The sequence below is a fragment of the Melanostigma gelatinosum genome (genome assembly GCF_949748355.1).
Source record: "Melanostigma gelatinosum genome assembly, chromosome: 6".
NCBI lineage: Eukaryota > Metazoa > Chordata > Actinopteri > Perciformes > Zoarcidae > Melanostigma > Melanostigma gelatinosum.
The window spans coordinates 82,000-100,575 of record NC_136639.1 but is presented as its reverse complement, the minus strand read 5'-3'; the positions used below and the strand labels follow the sequence as shown (position 1 = coordinate 100,575).

The following is an 18,576-nucleotide window of genomic DNA, read 5'->3' as shown; positions in this document are numbered from 1 at the left end:
CACACATGTATACACACACATACACACACATACACACATGTACACACACATGTACACACACATGTATACACACATGTACACACACATGTATACACACATGTACACACACATGTATACACACATGTACACACACATGTATACACACATGTAAACGCACATGTATACACACATGTAAACGCACATGTATACACACATGTACACACATGTACACACACATACACACACATGTACACACATGTACACACATGTATACACACATGTATACACACATGTACACACACATGTATACACACATGTAAACGCACATGTATACACACATGTATACACACACATACACACACATACACACATGTACACACACATGTATACACACATGTACACACACATGTATACACACATGTAAACGCACATGTATACACACATGTACACACACATACACACACATACACACATGTACGTACACACACGTACACACACGTACACACACATGTACACACATGTACACACACATACACACACATGTACACACATGTACACACACATACACACACATGTACACACTTGTACATACACACACATATACACACACATATACAAACATGTATACACATATACACACACACGTATACACACATACACACATGTATACACACACGTACATACACACACATATACACACATGTACACACATACACACGTACACACACACATACACACATGTACACACACATACACACATGTACACACACGTACACACATGTATACACACGTAGACACACGTACACGCACATATACACACGTACACACATGTATACACACACGTACACACACGTACACACACGTATACACACATGTACACACACGTGTATACACACATATATATATATACACACATATACACACATGTATGCACACATGTACACACATACACACACATATACACACATGTACACACATGTACACACACGTACACACACATGCACACACATGTACACACATACACACGCATATTATATGCATATTATCACGATTCTGAGTATTGCGATAACATATTTTGCGATTTATTACTTTTTTGAACTTCAAATGATGTCCCCAAAGGAAAACTGTGTCAACATGTTTTATCTGATAAGATAAAGTTTTCAGTCTGTTCATCTCACTTCAATCATTTTTATTGCAGCAAAATAAGATTGTCAAGCAGACAGACTGACCAACAATATCATAAATGTTGCATGAACCTGACAAACTGAACTGTTTGTATCACTACATAGTCCAACTGAACTAAATGCAAACGTGTGGACTCAGCATATGAACTATAACTTCTATAAGTAGGATATCAGAGTTATATAACTCAGTATATGAACTATAACTTCTATAAGTAGGATATCAGAGTTATATAACTCAGTATATGAACTATAACTTCTATAAGTAGGATATCAGAGTTATATAACTCAGCATATGAACTATAACTTGTATAAGTAGGATATCAGAGTTATATAACTCAGTATATGAACTATAACTTGTATAAGTAGGATATTAGAGTTATATAACTCAGCATATGAACTATAACTTATATAAGTAGGACAATAGAGTTATATAACTCAGCATATGAACTATAACTTCTATAAGTATTATATTAGAGTTATATAACTCAGTATATGAACTATAACTTCTATAAGTAGGATATTAGAGTTATATAACTCAGCATATGAACTATAACTTGTATAAGTATGATATTAGAGATATATAACTCAGTATATGAACTATAACTTCTATAAGTAGGATATGAGAGTTATATAACTCAGCATATGAACTATAACTTCTATAAGTAGGATATTAGAGTTATATAACTCAGCATATGAACTATAACTTGTATAAGTAGGATATTAGAGTTATATAACTCAGCATATGAACTATAACTTATATAAGTATGATATTAGAGTTATATAACTCAGCATATGAACTATAACTTCTATAAGTAGGATATTAGAGTTATATAACTCAGCATATGAACTATAACTTGTATAAGTAGGATATTAGAGTTATATAACTCAGTATATGAACTATAACTTCTATAAGTAGGATATCAGAGTTATATAACTCAGTATATGAACTATAACTTCTATAAGTAGGATATTAGAGTTATATAACTCAGCATATGAACTATAACTTGTATAAGTAGGATATCAGAGTTATATAACTCAGCATATGAACTATAACTTGTATAAGTAGGATATTAGAGTTATATAACTCAGCATATGAACTATAACTTATATAAGTAGGACATTAGAGTTATATAACTCAGTATATGAACTATAACTTCTATAAGTAGGATATTAGAGTTATATAACTCAGCATATGAACTATAACTTGTATAAGTATGATATTAGAGATATATAACTCAGTATATGAACTATAACTTCTATAAGTAGGATATCAGAGTTATATAACTCAGCATATGAACTATAACTTCTATAAGTAGGATATTAGAGTTATATAACTCAGCATATGAACTATAACTTGTATAAGTATGATATTAGAGATATATAACTCAGCATATGAACTATAACTTGTATAAGTAGGATATTAGAGTTATATAACTCAGCATATGAACTATAACTTGTATAAGTAGGATATGAGAGTTATATAACTCAGCATATGAACTATAACTTATATAAGTAGGATATGAGAGTTATATAACTCAGCATATGAACTATAACTTCTATAAGTAGGATATTAGAGTTATATAACTCAGCATATGAACTATAACTTCTATAAGTAGGATATTAGAGTTATATAACTCAGTATATGAACTATAACTTATATAAGTAGGATATTAGAGTTATATAACTCAGCATATGAACTATAACTTGTATAAGTAGGATATTAGAGTTATATAACTCAGTATATGAACTATAACTTATATAAGTAGGATATTAGAGTTATATAACTCAGCATATGAACTATAACTTATATAAGTAGGACATTAGAGTTATATAACTCAGTATATGAACTATAACTTATATAAGTAGGATATTAGAGTTATATAACTCAGCATATGAACTATAACTTGTATAAGTATGATATTAGAGATATATAACTGAGCATATGAACTATAACTTGTATAAGTAGGATATTAGAGTTATATAACTGAGCATATGAACTATAACTAGTATAAGTAGGATATTAGAGTTATATAACTCAGTATATGAACTATAACTTGTATAAGTAGGATATTAGAGTTATATAACTCAGCATATGAACTATAACTTCTATAAGTAGGATATTAGAGTTATATAACTCAGTATATGAACTATAACTTCTATAAGTAGGATATCAGAGTTATATAACTCAGTATATGAACTATAACTTCTATAAGTAGGATATCAGAGTTATATAACTCAGCATATGAACTATAACTTCTATAAGTAGGATATTAGAGTTATATAACTCAGCATATGAACTATAACTTGTATAAGTAGGATATGAGAGTTATATAACTCAGTATATGAACTATAACTTGTATAAGTATGATATTAGAGATATATAACTCAGCATATGAACTATAACTTGTATAAGTAGGATATTAGAGTTATATAACTCAGCATATGAACTATAACTTGTATAAGTAGGATATGAGAGTTATATAACTCAGCATATGAACTATAACTTCTATAAGTAGGATATTAGAGTTATATAACTCAGCATATGAACTATAACTTCTATAAGTAGGATATTAGAGTTATATAACTCAGTATATGAACTATAACTTATATAAGTAGGATATTAGAGTTATATAACTCAGCATATGAACTATAACTTGTATAAGTAGGACATTAGAGTTATATAACTCAGTATATGAACTATAACTTATATAAGTAGGATATTAGAGTTATATAACTCAGCATATGAACTATAACTTGTATAAGTAGGATATTAGAGTTATATAACTCAGCATATGAACTATAACTTCTACATGTATGTATGTGTATCTACATGTATGTATGTACATGTATATTAGGGGTGTAACGGTTCACAAAGTTCACGGTTGGGTACGATACAGTGGAGCCACGGTTCGGTACGTTTCGGTACAGTAGAAAACTATAAATGCAGAGAAATGTACTTGATTTTCAATATATTTATTCATTACAACTAACATCATGAAGTTATTCTTTGACTTTGAACAATGATGGAACTATACCTGAGTGACTCATCTTCTGGGGTGTCTTCTTAGCAACACATAAGCATAAAAAACAAAAACTGCTCCTTAATGTTATGTAGTATTGTTACTTACATCTTGCAAAAGAGATTTTAATCTCAATGGGACTACCTGCTTAAATAAAGGTTTAAAATTTTTTTTTTAGTTTTTTTAAATTCAAACGTATTGTTCGGTTCGTCATGCGTACCGAACCGTGAGCCTCGTACCGAACGGTTCAATACGAATACGCGTATTGTTACACCCCTAATATATATATATACACCCCTAATGTATATACACAAATATAGATACATATATACACGCATATACACATATATACATATATACATATATATATATATATCTTTATATATATATACACATATATTGTATATATATTGTATATATACACATATATACACATATATATACATATATATACATATATATATGTATATATATGTATATATATATATAAATATATATATATATATGTATATATATGTATATATACGTATATATATATATACACTTATACACATATATACATATATACACATATATATATATATATATAAAGATATATATATATATAGATATATACTTCTTGGTAATACCTCTTGGTAAAACTTCTTGGTAATACTTCTTGGTTATACTTCTTGGTAATACTTCTTGTTTATACTTCTTGGTTATACTTCTTGGTAATACTTCTTGGTAATACTTCCTGAGATAAACATTGTTTGTACATTCCAAACCCAACAAAAGCAGAAACTTTGAACATTTTATATCTCAAAGGAAAGTTGACAGTTAACTCTGGGAAATATTGATCTATTATTGATTATTGTATTCATTCAATTCACCAATAAAAGTAAATATTTGTATTGTGCTGTTGTTTCAGAGACGCTCTGTTGAAAATGAGGGAAGTTTATGAAAGAAATCCTCAGATGGGCGACGCCGGCAGTTTGGAGCCTCGACTGGAGGAAGTGAAACAAAGTCTACAGAGACTGGAGGAGGAGCTGAGGAGGAACCAGGTTTATTATATTAATACTATGTACACACAGTACTGTATATACATATAGTACACACATAGTACTATATACATAGTACATAGTGCCACCTACTGACAACAGGAAGCCATCCCATGTATATGAAAAGTACACGGTGTACATGATGTAGTATGGCGTCCTCTAGCACCACATGGAGGACACAGGAGATTCTGTCCAGTATCACAGTAATGCAGTACTTCATGTATTTGTCAACTACCACAGTGATCCAATTCTTCATGTATTGTCCAGTATCACATTAACCCAGTACTTGATGTACTTGTACTCTGTAGGCGTGGCTCTCGGAGGCCGACTCCAAAGCTTGTGACCTCAGCAGTCGGAGTGGAGGTTGTGGGTTAAATTCTCAGGTCGACACTCCAGGAAGCAGCAGCTTGAAACAGCTGGAAGACCGGAGTCCAGCCAGCAGAGAGAGGTACTGATTATTGATTACTAACTATTGATTACTGATTATTGATTACTAACTATTGATTACTGATTACTGCCTTGATTACTGACTGTTGATTACTGATTATTGATTACTGATTACTAACTATTGATTACTGATTGTTGATTACTGATTATTGATTACTAACTATTGATTACTGATTACTGCCTTGATTACTGATTACTGACTGTTGATTATTGATTACTAACTATTGATTACTGATTGTTGATTACTAACTATTGATTACTGATTGTTGATTACTAACTATTGATTACTGATTATTGATTACTAACTATTGATGACTGATTATTGATTACTAACTATTGATTACTGACTTGATTACTGATTACTGACTGTTGATTACTGATTATTGATTACGAACTATTGATTACTGACTATTGATTACTGATTATTTTATTGATGCTCCTGTAGTACTGAAAGGATTCAATGTTTATCGACTAAGCATGCTTTAACATGTCTCTCTCTCCGCCGGTCTCTCTCTCTGCCTGTCTCTCTCTCTGCCTGTCTCTCTCTCTGCCTGTCTCTCTCTCCGCCTGTCTCTCTCTCTGCCTGTCTCTCTCTCCGCCTGTCTCTCTCTCCGCCGGTCTCTCTCTCTGCCTGTCTCTCTCTCTGCCTGTCTCTCTCTCTGCCTGTCTCTCTCTCCGCCTGTCTCTCTCTCCGCCGGTCTCTCTCTCCGCCGGTCTCTCTCTCTGCCTGTCTCTCTCTCTGCCTGTCTCTCTCTCTGCCTGTCTCTCTCCGCCTGTCTCTCTCTCCACCTGTCTCTCTCTCCGCCTGTCTCTCTCTCCGCCGGCCTCTCTCTCCGCCGGCCTCTCTCTTTGCCTGTCTCTCTCTCCGCCTGTCTCTCTCTCCGCCTGTCTCTCTCTCTGCCTGTCTCTCTCTCCGCCTGTCTCTCTCTCTGCCTGTCTCTCTCTCTGCCTGTCTCTCTCTCCGCCTGTCTCTCTCTCCGCCTGTCTCTCTCTCCGCCTGTCTCTCTCTCCGCCTGTCTCTCTCTCCGCCGGCCTCTCTCTCCGCCGGCCTCTCTCTCCGCCTGTCTCTCTCTCTGCCGGCCTCTCTCTCCGCCGGTCTCTCTCTCTGCCGGTCTCTCTCTCCGCCGGTCTCTCCCTCTACCTGTCTGTCTCTCTACCTGTCCGTCCCTCTACCTGACTCTCTCTCTTCAGTCCTGACGGCAGCTACACTGAAGACCACAGTGCAGAGCTTCAGTTTAAATCTCGTAGTTCAGAGTTTGATGATGACTTTGAAGATGAAGAACCGTTACCGAGTATCGGCACCTGCAAGTCCCTTTACCCATTCCAAGGTACTGTTTACTGTACTACTGCTGCTACTACTACTACATCTACTACTACTGCACATCAGCTGACTAACAGGTACTCAGTGACATTTTCAGGGTCAGACCTTATTGCCTAGGCGTCGTTACGGGTTGCTATGGATCGTTACAGGTCATTACGGGTCATTATGGATCGTTACAGGTCGTTGTGGGTCATTATGGGTCATTATGGATCGTTACAGGTCGTTGTGGGTCATTATGGATCGTTACAGGTCGTCCGGTTGAGACTTTAGTCCACAAGGTGTTTGTGTCTCCTGACAAACTAAATGTAAAGTTGACATTTTGTCACTTCAGTCGTTCGTGTCTTTAGTCACTCATGAGAGTCGCTAGTCAAGACAGACTTTTATTTAAAGTTGATCTTCAGTACAAACTGGAAAGCTGAAAACAATAAATACTCTTCTTCATCATCAGCTTCATCAAATCATTAACACAATAAATAAACAAGTCCAAAGTTAGTGTTCCCTCAGTGTACATAAACCTGATCCCCCACAGAGTCCTGACAGAACCCAGACCTTAGTCAGGGTCTCAAAGTGAGCTCTGTCCCTTCAGACTGCACCGCATTGGTCCGGTCCTGAATCTAACATCTGGTTCTTCCTGCTCTGTAGTTCCAAACATAAAATGTATTATTTTTCTTAATGCATATTTAAGCCCAAAGACAAACAAGGGGACGGAGAAGTTCCCTCCCAAAACCTTCACCTGGTCCTTCAGTCTGAAGTGAAGACCTCCTTTGACCTGGACTCCTTCAGTCTGAGACGAAGGGTTCTGGTCCTTCCAACACCTGAACATGTTTTACAGGAGCAGGGATCCGATCCGGACTCTCTGTTAGAGGGCAGAATGAACTGAATGATGGTCTGAACATGTTTCTGATTTTCTGCAGGACAAAATGAAGGCACTCTGTCGATGGTGGAGGGAGAACTACTTTCTGTGGTGGAAGAGGACAAAGGTGACGGGTGGACCAGAGTACGGAGGAACCTGGAGGAGGAGGGATACGTCCCCACCTCCTACATCAAAGTCTTCCTGGACAGCAGTGCCAAAGGTGCCATGACCTACATATGACCTTCATCTGACCTCAGTAGGACTTTTAATGACCTGTAAATAAGACCTTTAACGACCTCCACGTGACCTCTAGGCCGTCCACTCCAAGAACTAAAACCAACGTGAGCAGTTAGGGCTCACGTTGAGTTAGGTTTTAGGGGTTAAGGGTTAGTCCAGCTGTCCACCTCTCTCTCTGATGTTTCCTACACATTCAAATGTACATAGAGATATATTTAAATAATAATCATAATAACAATATTTATAATGATAATCAGTTTGTTTCCTGGTCACTAACATCAGATTAAACATTTATTAAGGAATTGATTTTCCTTCACTTTGTAAAACAGAAACAGTCTCCAGCGCCTTCAGCATCTCAGGGCGGATCTCATCCACCCCCGGCGCCTCGCCACCAAGGAGTTTTTTGACTACCTCAGCGGCCTCCGCCAGGGATATGGGTGAGCCTCCCCCTAGATCTTCAGGCGCTGCCTCCTCTGCAGAGGACATGATAGTCGGGTTTAAGAGTTCCTCAAAGTGCTCTTTCCAGCGCCCGACAATGTCCCCCGTCCGGGTCAGCAGTCCCCCCCCCCCCCCCCCTGCTGAGAACAGCCTGGGGTAAGCCTTGCTTTCCCTTCCTGAGCCGTCGGATGGTTTGCCAGAACCTCCTTGTGGCCAACCGAAAGTCCTTCTCTATGGCCTCCCCGAACTCCTCCCATGCCCGAGTTTTAGCATCCGCGACCACCGCAGCTGCAGCCCTTCTGGCCTGCCGGTACCTGTCAGCTGCTTCAGGAGATCCTGGGCCAAACAGGCCCTGAAGGCCTCCTTCTTCAGCTTGACGGCTTCCCTCACCTTTGGTGTCCACCACCGGGTTCTCGGGTTGCCGCCACGACAGGCACCGATGGCCTTCCGGCCACAGCTCCTAGCGGCCGCGTCCACAATAGAGGCTTTGAACATGGTCCATTCAGATTCCATGTCCCCAACCTCCCTCGGGATGTGTGAGAAGTTCTTCCGGAGGTGGGAGTTAAAGACCTCCCGGACAGGGTCCTCCGCCAGATGTTCCCAGTTCACCCTCACTACACGTTTGGGCTTGCTGGGTCTTTCCAACCGGTTCCCCACCATCTGATCCAACTCACCACCAGGTGGTGATCAGTTGCCAACTCTGCTCCTCTCTTCACCCCAGTGTCCAAGACAGACGGCCGCAGATCAGATGATACGATTACAAAGTCGATCATTGATCTCTGGCCTAAGGTGTTCTGGTACCAGGTACACTTATGAGCCACCTTATCTAGCTGTGCTAGCCATGGCTAAACCGTGGCTAGCACAGAAGTCCACTCGGGTTCAGATCAGGCAAGCCGTTCCTCCCACCCCCCGCCAGGTTTCTCCGTCATTGCCCACGTGAGCGTTGAAGTCCCCCAGGAGAACTATGGAGTCGGTAGGCGGCGCCCTTTCCAGGACCCCTCCCACCGACTCTAAGAAGGCGGGATACTCCGAACTGCTGTTTGGTGCAGAAGCACAAACCACAGTCAGAGCCTTGCTCCCCACACCGTATAGGCGCATGGAGGCGACCCTCTCGTTCTCCGGGGAGAACTCCAACACAGCGGCGCTCAGCTGGGGGCTCGTTTGCCCCCTACCAGGGGACAACGTAGCTCCCAGGATCACTGAGCCACTTAAACTCCACCACGTTAAGGTGGCGATTCGCATAGGAGTATCACACTACTCAGCCTCCCGGGGAAGGCTTATGCCAGGGTGCTGGAAAGGAGGCTCCGACCGTTTGTCGAACCTCAGATTCAAGAGGAGCAGTGCGGATTCCGTCCCGGCCGTGGAACAGTGGACCAGCTCTTTACCCTCGCAAGACTACTGGAGGGGTTCTGGGAGTTTGGCCAACCAGTCTACATGTGCTTTGTGGACTTGGAGAAGGCTTTCGACCGGGTCCCTCGGGGGTTCTTGTGGGGGGTGCTGCGGGAGTATGGGATTGCTGGATTTCTCCCTCCAGGTGGGGACGGAGTGCCTACAAGCGGAGGAGTTCAAGTATCTCAGGGTCTTGTTCACGAGTGAGGGTAAGATGGAGCGGGAGATTGACAGGCGGATCGGTGCGGCTGCAGCAGTAAAGCAGGCGACCGTCTTGGTGACGAAAGGCGACGCTCTCAATTCACTGGTCGGTCTACGTTCCTACCCTCACCTATGGCCACGAACTTTGGGTCGCGACCGTAAGGACAAGGTCGCGGCTACAAGCGGCCGAAATGAGTTTCCTCCATAGGGTGGCCGGGCTCAGCCTTAGAGATAGGGTCAGGAGCTCGGTCATCAGGAGGGAGCTTGGAGTCGAGCCGCTGCTCCTTCGCGTCGAAAGTAGTCAGCTGAGGTGGTTCAGCATCTAATCAGGATGCCTCCTGGACGCCTCCCACTGGAGGTTTTCCAGGCACGTCCAACTGGGAAGAGACCCGGGGAAGACCCAGAACACGCTGGAGGGATTACATCTCCCAGCTGGCCTGGGAACGCCTTGGGATCCCCCACAATGAGCTGGAACATGTTGCCGTTGAGAGGGAAGTCTGGGTCAGCCTGCTTGGCCTGCTGCCACCCAGCAACACGCATTCTGCTACACACTCGAGGGTCATTCAGATATTAGATATAAAGAAACAAACGCAGTTGACTTACCAAATGCTGTTCACTTAAAGACATGCTCCTTTAATCCCACGGGTAAATCCCAACTCACAAATCCGTTTCTCCTCCTTCAGCCATTGAGTGTTAAAAAAAACAAAGCTAGGAAAAAAAATAATGATCTACACCTAGCAAAATGCAAAACGTCATAATTTCTTCCATATTTTTCAATTTGAACTCTTACTACTCCGACTAAGCTTTGCTGGCTACGTTAATTTTCGTTTCACGATAGTCACATGCTCGCCCACTGACCAATCACAGCCCACGCTGCACCTCACTGCACCTGAAAACTGAGCTGCTCATTAATGCTGATGTAGTTGTTGGCCAGTTAGCAGCTCTGACACATCAAAGAATACGCCCAACATGTCAAACTAAAGATCTGATTGGTTGAACACTATGACAATCACCAACATCGTCCCCATTCACTTAAAGTGCTCATGGATTCACTTGTGAGTCTGCAGGCCTCTGCCTCTGTTCTACCTAGAGACACAGAGGTGAGATCTGATTGGATAAACGCTCTACTTAAAACAAGCTGCACTGGAAGCAGAGCAACTGAGGAAGACAGGAGCTGTGCAATGAGAACATGAGACAATGGGGAAAACATGTTTATAAATTATAATACATGTAGTGTATTTAAGAAACATTATTAGATTATAAAATAGATATAACTTTGTGATTCTGTTTAGGCCAGCCACTGATATCTATATATGTGTATATATATGAACATGATGTGTTTAACGTGGCTTCCTGTTCATTTAGAAGGATTCTGAGGCTGTCCGTCTTCTGTCGCTCATCAAATTGATCTGAAAATGTTCCAATTATGATGTCGTTGTTACAGTTGTAGCGAGGACTACGTCCAGGATTTTAAATCCGTATATTTATGTATAATTTTAATTATATCTGTAATCATGACTATTTTCATATATAATAATAATTATTTTTATATATAAGTATGTTCTCGGAGTGGGCGGCCTTTAAATGATGTCGCTCTTTGACCTCTATGACCTTTGACCTCTGACCCCCTCCCGATGACCTTTGATCGCTGAATGTCAACACGTTGATTGCTATGGTTACAGCAGCAGCCTGTCTGTGGTATATGTGCTCTGCCTGTCTGTGTGCTGAAGTGTAAGGTGAATCTCATCTCAGGCTCCGCCTCTTTTGATTTGCTGATGTAATTATTAATTATTGTGAAACATGTCTTTAAATGTAGAAAAACAGGTTAAAGATTGTGATCTGAGGTCTGATTTAAACACACATTTTATTGTTATTACTATCAAACACAATTTAGTATTCAGACGGCAGCAGTCTGACCTCCTGTCCTGTCACCAGCTCTGACTTATCTACCTGTCTGTCTCCCTCTCTGGCTTCTGTGTGTCTGTATTTGTAGGCTTTGTGCAGAGTAGTCGGCTAGTCTAGTATTCCACCAGTGAGGACGTCTCTAAAGGAAGGTAACAGCTTTTCATTGGACAGTTTAACTCTTCAGGTATCTCGGCCAATCAGATGACGCGATGGAAGAGAGGCTCTACTGGTGACTGAGAAATTACATCATAAATGAGAGATCAGAGATTAGACAGGTCCCACACACAGATCATGTGTAATATCAGAACCAAGATATTAGACAGGTCCCAAACACAGATCATGTGTAATATCAGAACCAAGATATTAGACAGGTCCCAAACACAGATCATGTGTAATAGCAGAACCCAGATATTAGACAGGTCCCAAACACAGATCATGTGTAATATCAGAACCCAGATATTAGACAGGTCCCAAACACAGATCATGTGTAATATCAGAACCCAGTTATTAGACAGGTCCCGTTCAGTGGAGCTCTGATCCATATCCTATGTATTTATTGGAGATCCAGATTATCACATTAATCATTTCTTTATTTGTTGAAATACACATTCATGTTTTCATGAGTTTAATAATTACAATAAATTATAAAAGAAAGTAAATCCTAACCTTCTGATCAAATGTATTAATCTTATTAATTTATCCTTAAATTATTCTATTTCACATTTGATCCCAAAATGATACATTTATGTTTTATGTGCTTGGAACATAATCTCTTATTTTATAATTGATCTGATTCACTGACAAACTGACCTGAGATCAGTTGAACCTACAACTGATGGGACTACAGATGAAAAATAGCCTTTTGGCTAACTCTGGCACATTTGCAGAATTTTTTATTAATGTGCACTGTCCCATTCAAATAAACCAATAAATAAACCTGCTGTATTTAAACCTCTTTAAATTAATGTTTGTACGAATGTGTTGTTGAAAAGAATCGTTCCTATTGGCCGAGAGACTGAAATAAAACAGGAAGTGTTCATCTTGTTGCTGTCACAGTGATGTCACAGTGACAACAGTGACATCACTCACAGTGAAGAGTTTAAACAGTGTGTAAATAGAAACTAGCTGCAAAAGTGTAGCCCCGCCCCCTGTGTATCTGCTGATATTCGCCCCGCTCCCGGTGTACCGACTGATGCTAGCCCCGCCCCCTGTGTACCTGCTGATATTAGCCCCGCCTGCAGATTAACCGGTGTCTATTAGCCATGCCCCCTGCTTGTTGATGATGATGATGATATTGATGATGATGATATTGATTGTGTGAAATGTGAACTTTCTTATTTCATAGTGAGATTTTGATCAGTTATTGATTTTTTAATTACGACGTGAGACTGCTGTTCACGCACTTTTCAACTTCCTGTATGTTAAACTTTCAAAATAAAGTAAACTGATCAAACAAGGAGTTGGTAATCTGTGTTTATTCAGACTGTTGCTCAGAGGCACTGTGGCAGAAATATTATTATATTATTATATCGTGATTATTAACCCTAACATTTAATAATGTATAAAATAATAACCCTAATATCACGTTAGTTAATATCACGTTAGTTAATATCACATTATTGAATATCACGTTATTTCAAGGGGTTAGTTCATGGTTTGGGTTAGTTCATGGTTAATGAATGAATGAATTTTATTTATAGAGCGCTTTTCACAGACATAATATCACAAAGTGCTTAACAGAGCAGACATTTAAAAGCATAAAAAACACAATGTGACCCTAGGGTCAATAAATTACATACACAGAGAAAAAAAAAAATAATAATAATAAAAAATAAAATAAAAATGTAAAACTTATTTTAAGAGCAGGTCTAGGACATGGGTTTTTACTCAAACGCCAGCCTGAAAAGGTGGGTTTTGAGCTGGTTCTTAAAAGTATTCACAGTATCTGCGAGGCGTAGAGTTGCAGGCAGAGCATTCCAGAGCCTCGGGGCCACTGCCTCAAAGGCTCGGTCACCACGGGTCTTTACGAAGTAGATCAGCTACATAAGCCGGAGCCTGACCGTGAAGTGCTCTGTAAGTGATGGTGAGAATTTTGAAGTGTATCCTCGATGCTACAGGGAGCCAGTGGAGAGATCGGAGTACGGGGGTGATGTGAGACCGTCGATTTGTCCTGGTGAGTAATCTGGCGGCAGCGTTTTGGATGACCTGCAGACGGTTAAGAGCAGATGCACTGAGTGATGTGAAAAGTGAGTTACAGTAGTCAATGCGAGAGGAGATAAATGTGTGTATGATCATCTCTAGTTCAGGTGTTGATACTACAGATCTTAGTTTACTGATATTTCTTAGATGGAAGAAACATGATCTGGACAGCTGCTTAACATGAGGGTCAAACGACATGGATCGATCAAAGAAAATCCCTACCCCTTGACGAGGCGGTAACACTGCGCGTGTAATACGCGTGGATGGAGGCGAGGATTCAACCAGTGGTGGCGGAGTGGACGAGCAAGGACTGAGAGAACGGGGGACCGAAACTCGCCGCGGTGCTGGTGTAAAGCACGGTATGGAGCGGCGTGTCCTGGGGCGAGAGGAGGGCTCAGGAATGACTGGCGTAGGGATGTCGGTGGACCCGGGGCTGTGGGTCCCCCGAGGCGGCAGCTGGGATGATGTAGGAAGCTGGGAGTCCCTAGTCAGAGGAGGGAAGTCATGTAGGGCAAGGGCGTCATATCCATTCTTCAGCTGGACATCGAAGTTATGGGGTGTAGGAGAGTGATGTCTCCCTCTCCAGCTGCTGCGAGCACAGACCAGGGACCAGGGCTCGTGATGTGATGGAGTGGAGCTGACCAGGGCTTTAGGCTTAGCTCCGAGCCGTAACCAGGAGGCCTCAGGAGCTGCGACCGGAGGAGGTGCCGCGGCAGCAGGACTGAAAGCGATGGAATCATGCACACGGTCGCTGGCTGTGTCGGTTTGTGATGGACCGAAGATGATGGTGTCCATGAGATTCTCGGCATACTGGATCCTGTAGAGTGTGGATATTCTTCCTTCCAGCTCTGTGATTTTATCCACCAGGCGGGCGCAGCTGACACAGTCGGATGGAGAGGTGAGTGGAGCTATCATAGCAGATCTGGTGGACAATTGGGCTCCAGCCCGTAGTCCACAGCCTTGTCCAGGTATTAGCAAAGGTGGAAGCTGATTCACAGACGGTCCCGTTTTCAGTTTGACGTGTGTAGACCCTCTATATCTGTAGTCTCCGTGGCGTTAGTTAGCTTCAGAGCCCAGGTCTAACAAACGAGCCAGTAGTAGCCCAGTGTAGCAGTTGTGTACTCTCGGTTGCGTTGTGTTTAATTCAGCACACGATATCTTTTGATGGCTCCAACCAGACGTTTATTCATAGGACAGAATATGGATAGCTGGTAAAAGACAACAGCTTCAGTGACTCTCATAGACAACGTCGTGGTCACAAGCTCCGGAACACTGTTAAATTAAAGGGACAAATACTTAAGCTAACTATTGTTAGCATGTTACTCATGCTAAATGCTAAATCAGTTATCAGTTAAAACCATTTGCTCTAGAAATTATAAATTAAAACAATTATACGAACAAAAAGGGACTTCTACAGATATCTCTCTCTCTATATATATATATATATATATATATATATATATATATATATATATATCAGACATCGAATGAGATGTTTCACAATGGAGCTTGTCACAGGTCAACCTACCATGAAAACAGCTTGCTTCAGACTCGTTCAGGAAAGCTGCAGCAGAGGGCGCTGTTACACACAACCCACTTGTCTCCATAGGGAACTAATGATACGTTGTAAATGATATTTAAACGAGGAAATAATATGAAAATGATAAGGATTAGCAATAACTTAAATAATATAGTAATACTAGCAACCAATGGCCAGTGATGGCAAGTGGAATCATTAACTCTGTTACACCAGCAGGCTAACTGATCTGGGGAACGCAAAAACCTAAGACGTCTAGTACGTGTTGGCTGACATCGTACTACGAGTTCAATTGACACAGATCAGAACAGCTAGGATCTCAAAAGTATAAGGAAAAAAATGTGGCCAAAACTGGAGAAAAATTGCCAATTTGTAAAAAAGGGTGTGCGGAGAAACAGACACGACGCACAAGTGAGCTGGATCAGGTGACAAGCAAATTGGAGGGAAAAAAAACCAAGGTTAAGGTTAGTTCATGATTTGGGTTAGTTCATGGTTAGGGTTATTTTATGTTAATTTACTTCCTTATTTTCATTTGGTTTGACTGAACTGATATCTGATCAACAGAAAAAAACTTCAATATGTTTAAAATAATTAATTAATTCATCAGATTAGTGAGAAAAACCTTAATATTTATATTTCTGAATGATTAATAGTTATTGATGAATCAATAATCAGACTTATAAACATAAATAAAGAACGCTGAATGTTTTCCTTTTGTTCAGATATGAACCTAGAGAATCAGCTTTCACCTTTTCTTTATTGTCAAAGGTTTTACACAATCATCAGAGAATCTGCACTCATTAACACATCTATTAATAGTAAAAATAGATTGGTTAATAATAAATAGTAATATGATCAAAATAAAAAACAATCTTCACATGTCTGCATTAATAAAAAGTGTTTATTTATACTAGTGAGGTTAAAGTTTAGATGAAACTGATGACCTCATATGTAATACATAGGTTTAACCAGCAGATGTCGCCATGTTCCTGCATGTCACCCATCTAACTCTAACCCATTTAACCCTAACCCATCCAACCCATTTAATTCATCGAACTTGAACCCATACAACTCTAACCCATGTAACCCATATAACTCTAATCCATCTAACCCATCTAACCCATTTAATTCATCGAACTTGAACCCATACAACTCTAACCCATATAACTCCAATCCATCTAACCCTAACCAATCGAACCCATCGAAACCCTCTCACCCATTTAACTCTAATCCATCTAACCCATCTAACTAACCAATCTAACCCTAACCCATCTAACTCTAAGCCATCCAACCCATCTAACAAATCTAACTCTAACCCATATAACTCTAACCCATCTAACAAATCTAACTCTAACCCATCTAACCCTAACCCGTCGAACCAATGGAACTAATCGAACCAATCTAACCCATATAATTCGAACCCATATAACTCTAATCCATCTAACCCGAACCCATCTAACCCGAACCCATCTAACCCTAACCCATCTAACTCTAACCATGTAACCCTGACTTCAACTACAGTATATGACAAACATTTATGTCTTAAAATAATGTAAAATATTATTTCAGATGTAATCAACAGAGTAAACAGGAAGTGCAGCTGAATGAAATGATTTAAGTTTAAACTAATACACTTGAAAAAGCTGCATCATGAAAACATTTCATTATTAAGAAAACTTAAGATTTTAGTGTAAAACATGTTTCAGTTAAAGTTTATTTATTTATTTCAAGCAGCTGTCGGAATTTAAATGTTAAAATATGTAAAATGACTCTGAACATCCTGATGTGAAAGTACTGATATTATCTTGATGTGTAATAAAGTAAAATCATTCTGAATATATCACTTTCTGTGTTTATGTTCCTGTGAAATATTTTATGATGTCCTGCCAACAGTGTGTGGGTGTTCGTGTTCTCAACCCTGCTGAGGACCATCTGACACACACACACACTTTGATGTGCCTGCAAATAGAGATGTTGTTTCCATGACAACCAAATGAGGAAAACGATGATTAATTTAGAGACGTTTTTCTCCTCCATCTGGTTCTTCTTCATTTCTTTGTGTCTCATTCAGACTGAAACATCTTCTCATCAACTCTTGAGTCTCTTTCATAACTTTGATCAGACGGGAAGTTGATCGGTTAGACTCCACAGCGTAGTGTCAGCACTAACAATATAATACAATAAAACATTATATATATATATATTAGGGGTGTAACGGTTCACAAAATTGGGTTCGGTACGATAGTGGAGCCACGGTTCGGTACGTTTCGGTACAGTAGAAAACTATAAATGCAGAGAAATGTACTTGATTTTAAAATATATTTATTCATTACAACTAACATCATAAAGTTATTCTTTGACTTTGAACAATGATGGAACTGTACCTGAGTGACTCATCTTCTGGGGTGTCTTCTTAGCAACACATAAGCATAAAAAACCAAAACTGCTCCTTAATGTTATGTAGTATTGTTACTTACATCTTGCAAAAGAGATTTTTAATCTCAATGGGACTACCTGCTTAAATAAAGGTTTTTAAAAAATATATATATATATATATTTTTTTTATTCAAACGTATTCGGTTCATCACGCGTACCGAACGGTTCAATACGAATACGCGTATCGTTACACCCCTAATATATATATATATTCGTGCTGGGCAACGAATCAAATATTTAATCGCGATTATTAATCGCATGGATTTTTTGCGATTAATCTCATTGTTATGACAAAGTTCAATAATGAATTCAAAAGTAGTGTATTGCGCACTTTTATTTGAAAAGTACTGCTATATGAACAAAAGGGCAATAACATTTGGTTTGCAAACA

The 18,576-nt window shown here is 39.7% G+C and overlaps 1 protein-coding gene across 1 annotated transcript in view; it reads left to right on the top strand.

Moving 5' to 3' along the window:
- The window catches only part of LOC306778306 (formin-binding protein 1-like), a 29,556-nt gene extending 16,108 nt beyond the window's left edge, over positions 1 to 13,448 (top strand). The window contains exons 13-17 of the mRNA XM_079269771.1: positions 5,094 to 5,226; positions 5,532 to 5,671; positions 6,862 to 6,998; positions 7,906 to 8,064; positions 12,103 to 13,448. Of these exons, the coding sequence (XP_079125897.1) occupies positions 5,094 to 5,226; positions 5,532 to 5,671; positions 6,862 to 6,998; positions 7,906 to 8,064; positions 12,103 to 12,131 (598 nt within the window). The 3' untranslated portion in view covers positions 12,132 to 13,448. The remainder of the gene's footprint in view (positions 1 to 5,093; positions 5,227 to 5,531; positions 5,672 to 6,861; positions 6,999 to 7,905; positions 8,065 to 12,102) is intronic.
- Positions 13,449 to 18,576: the final 5,128 nt, after the last annotated feature.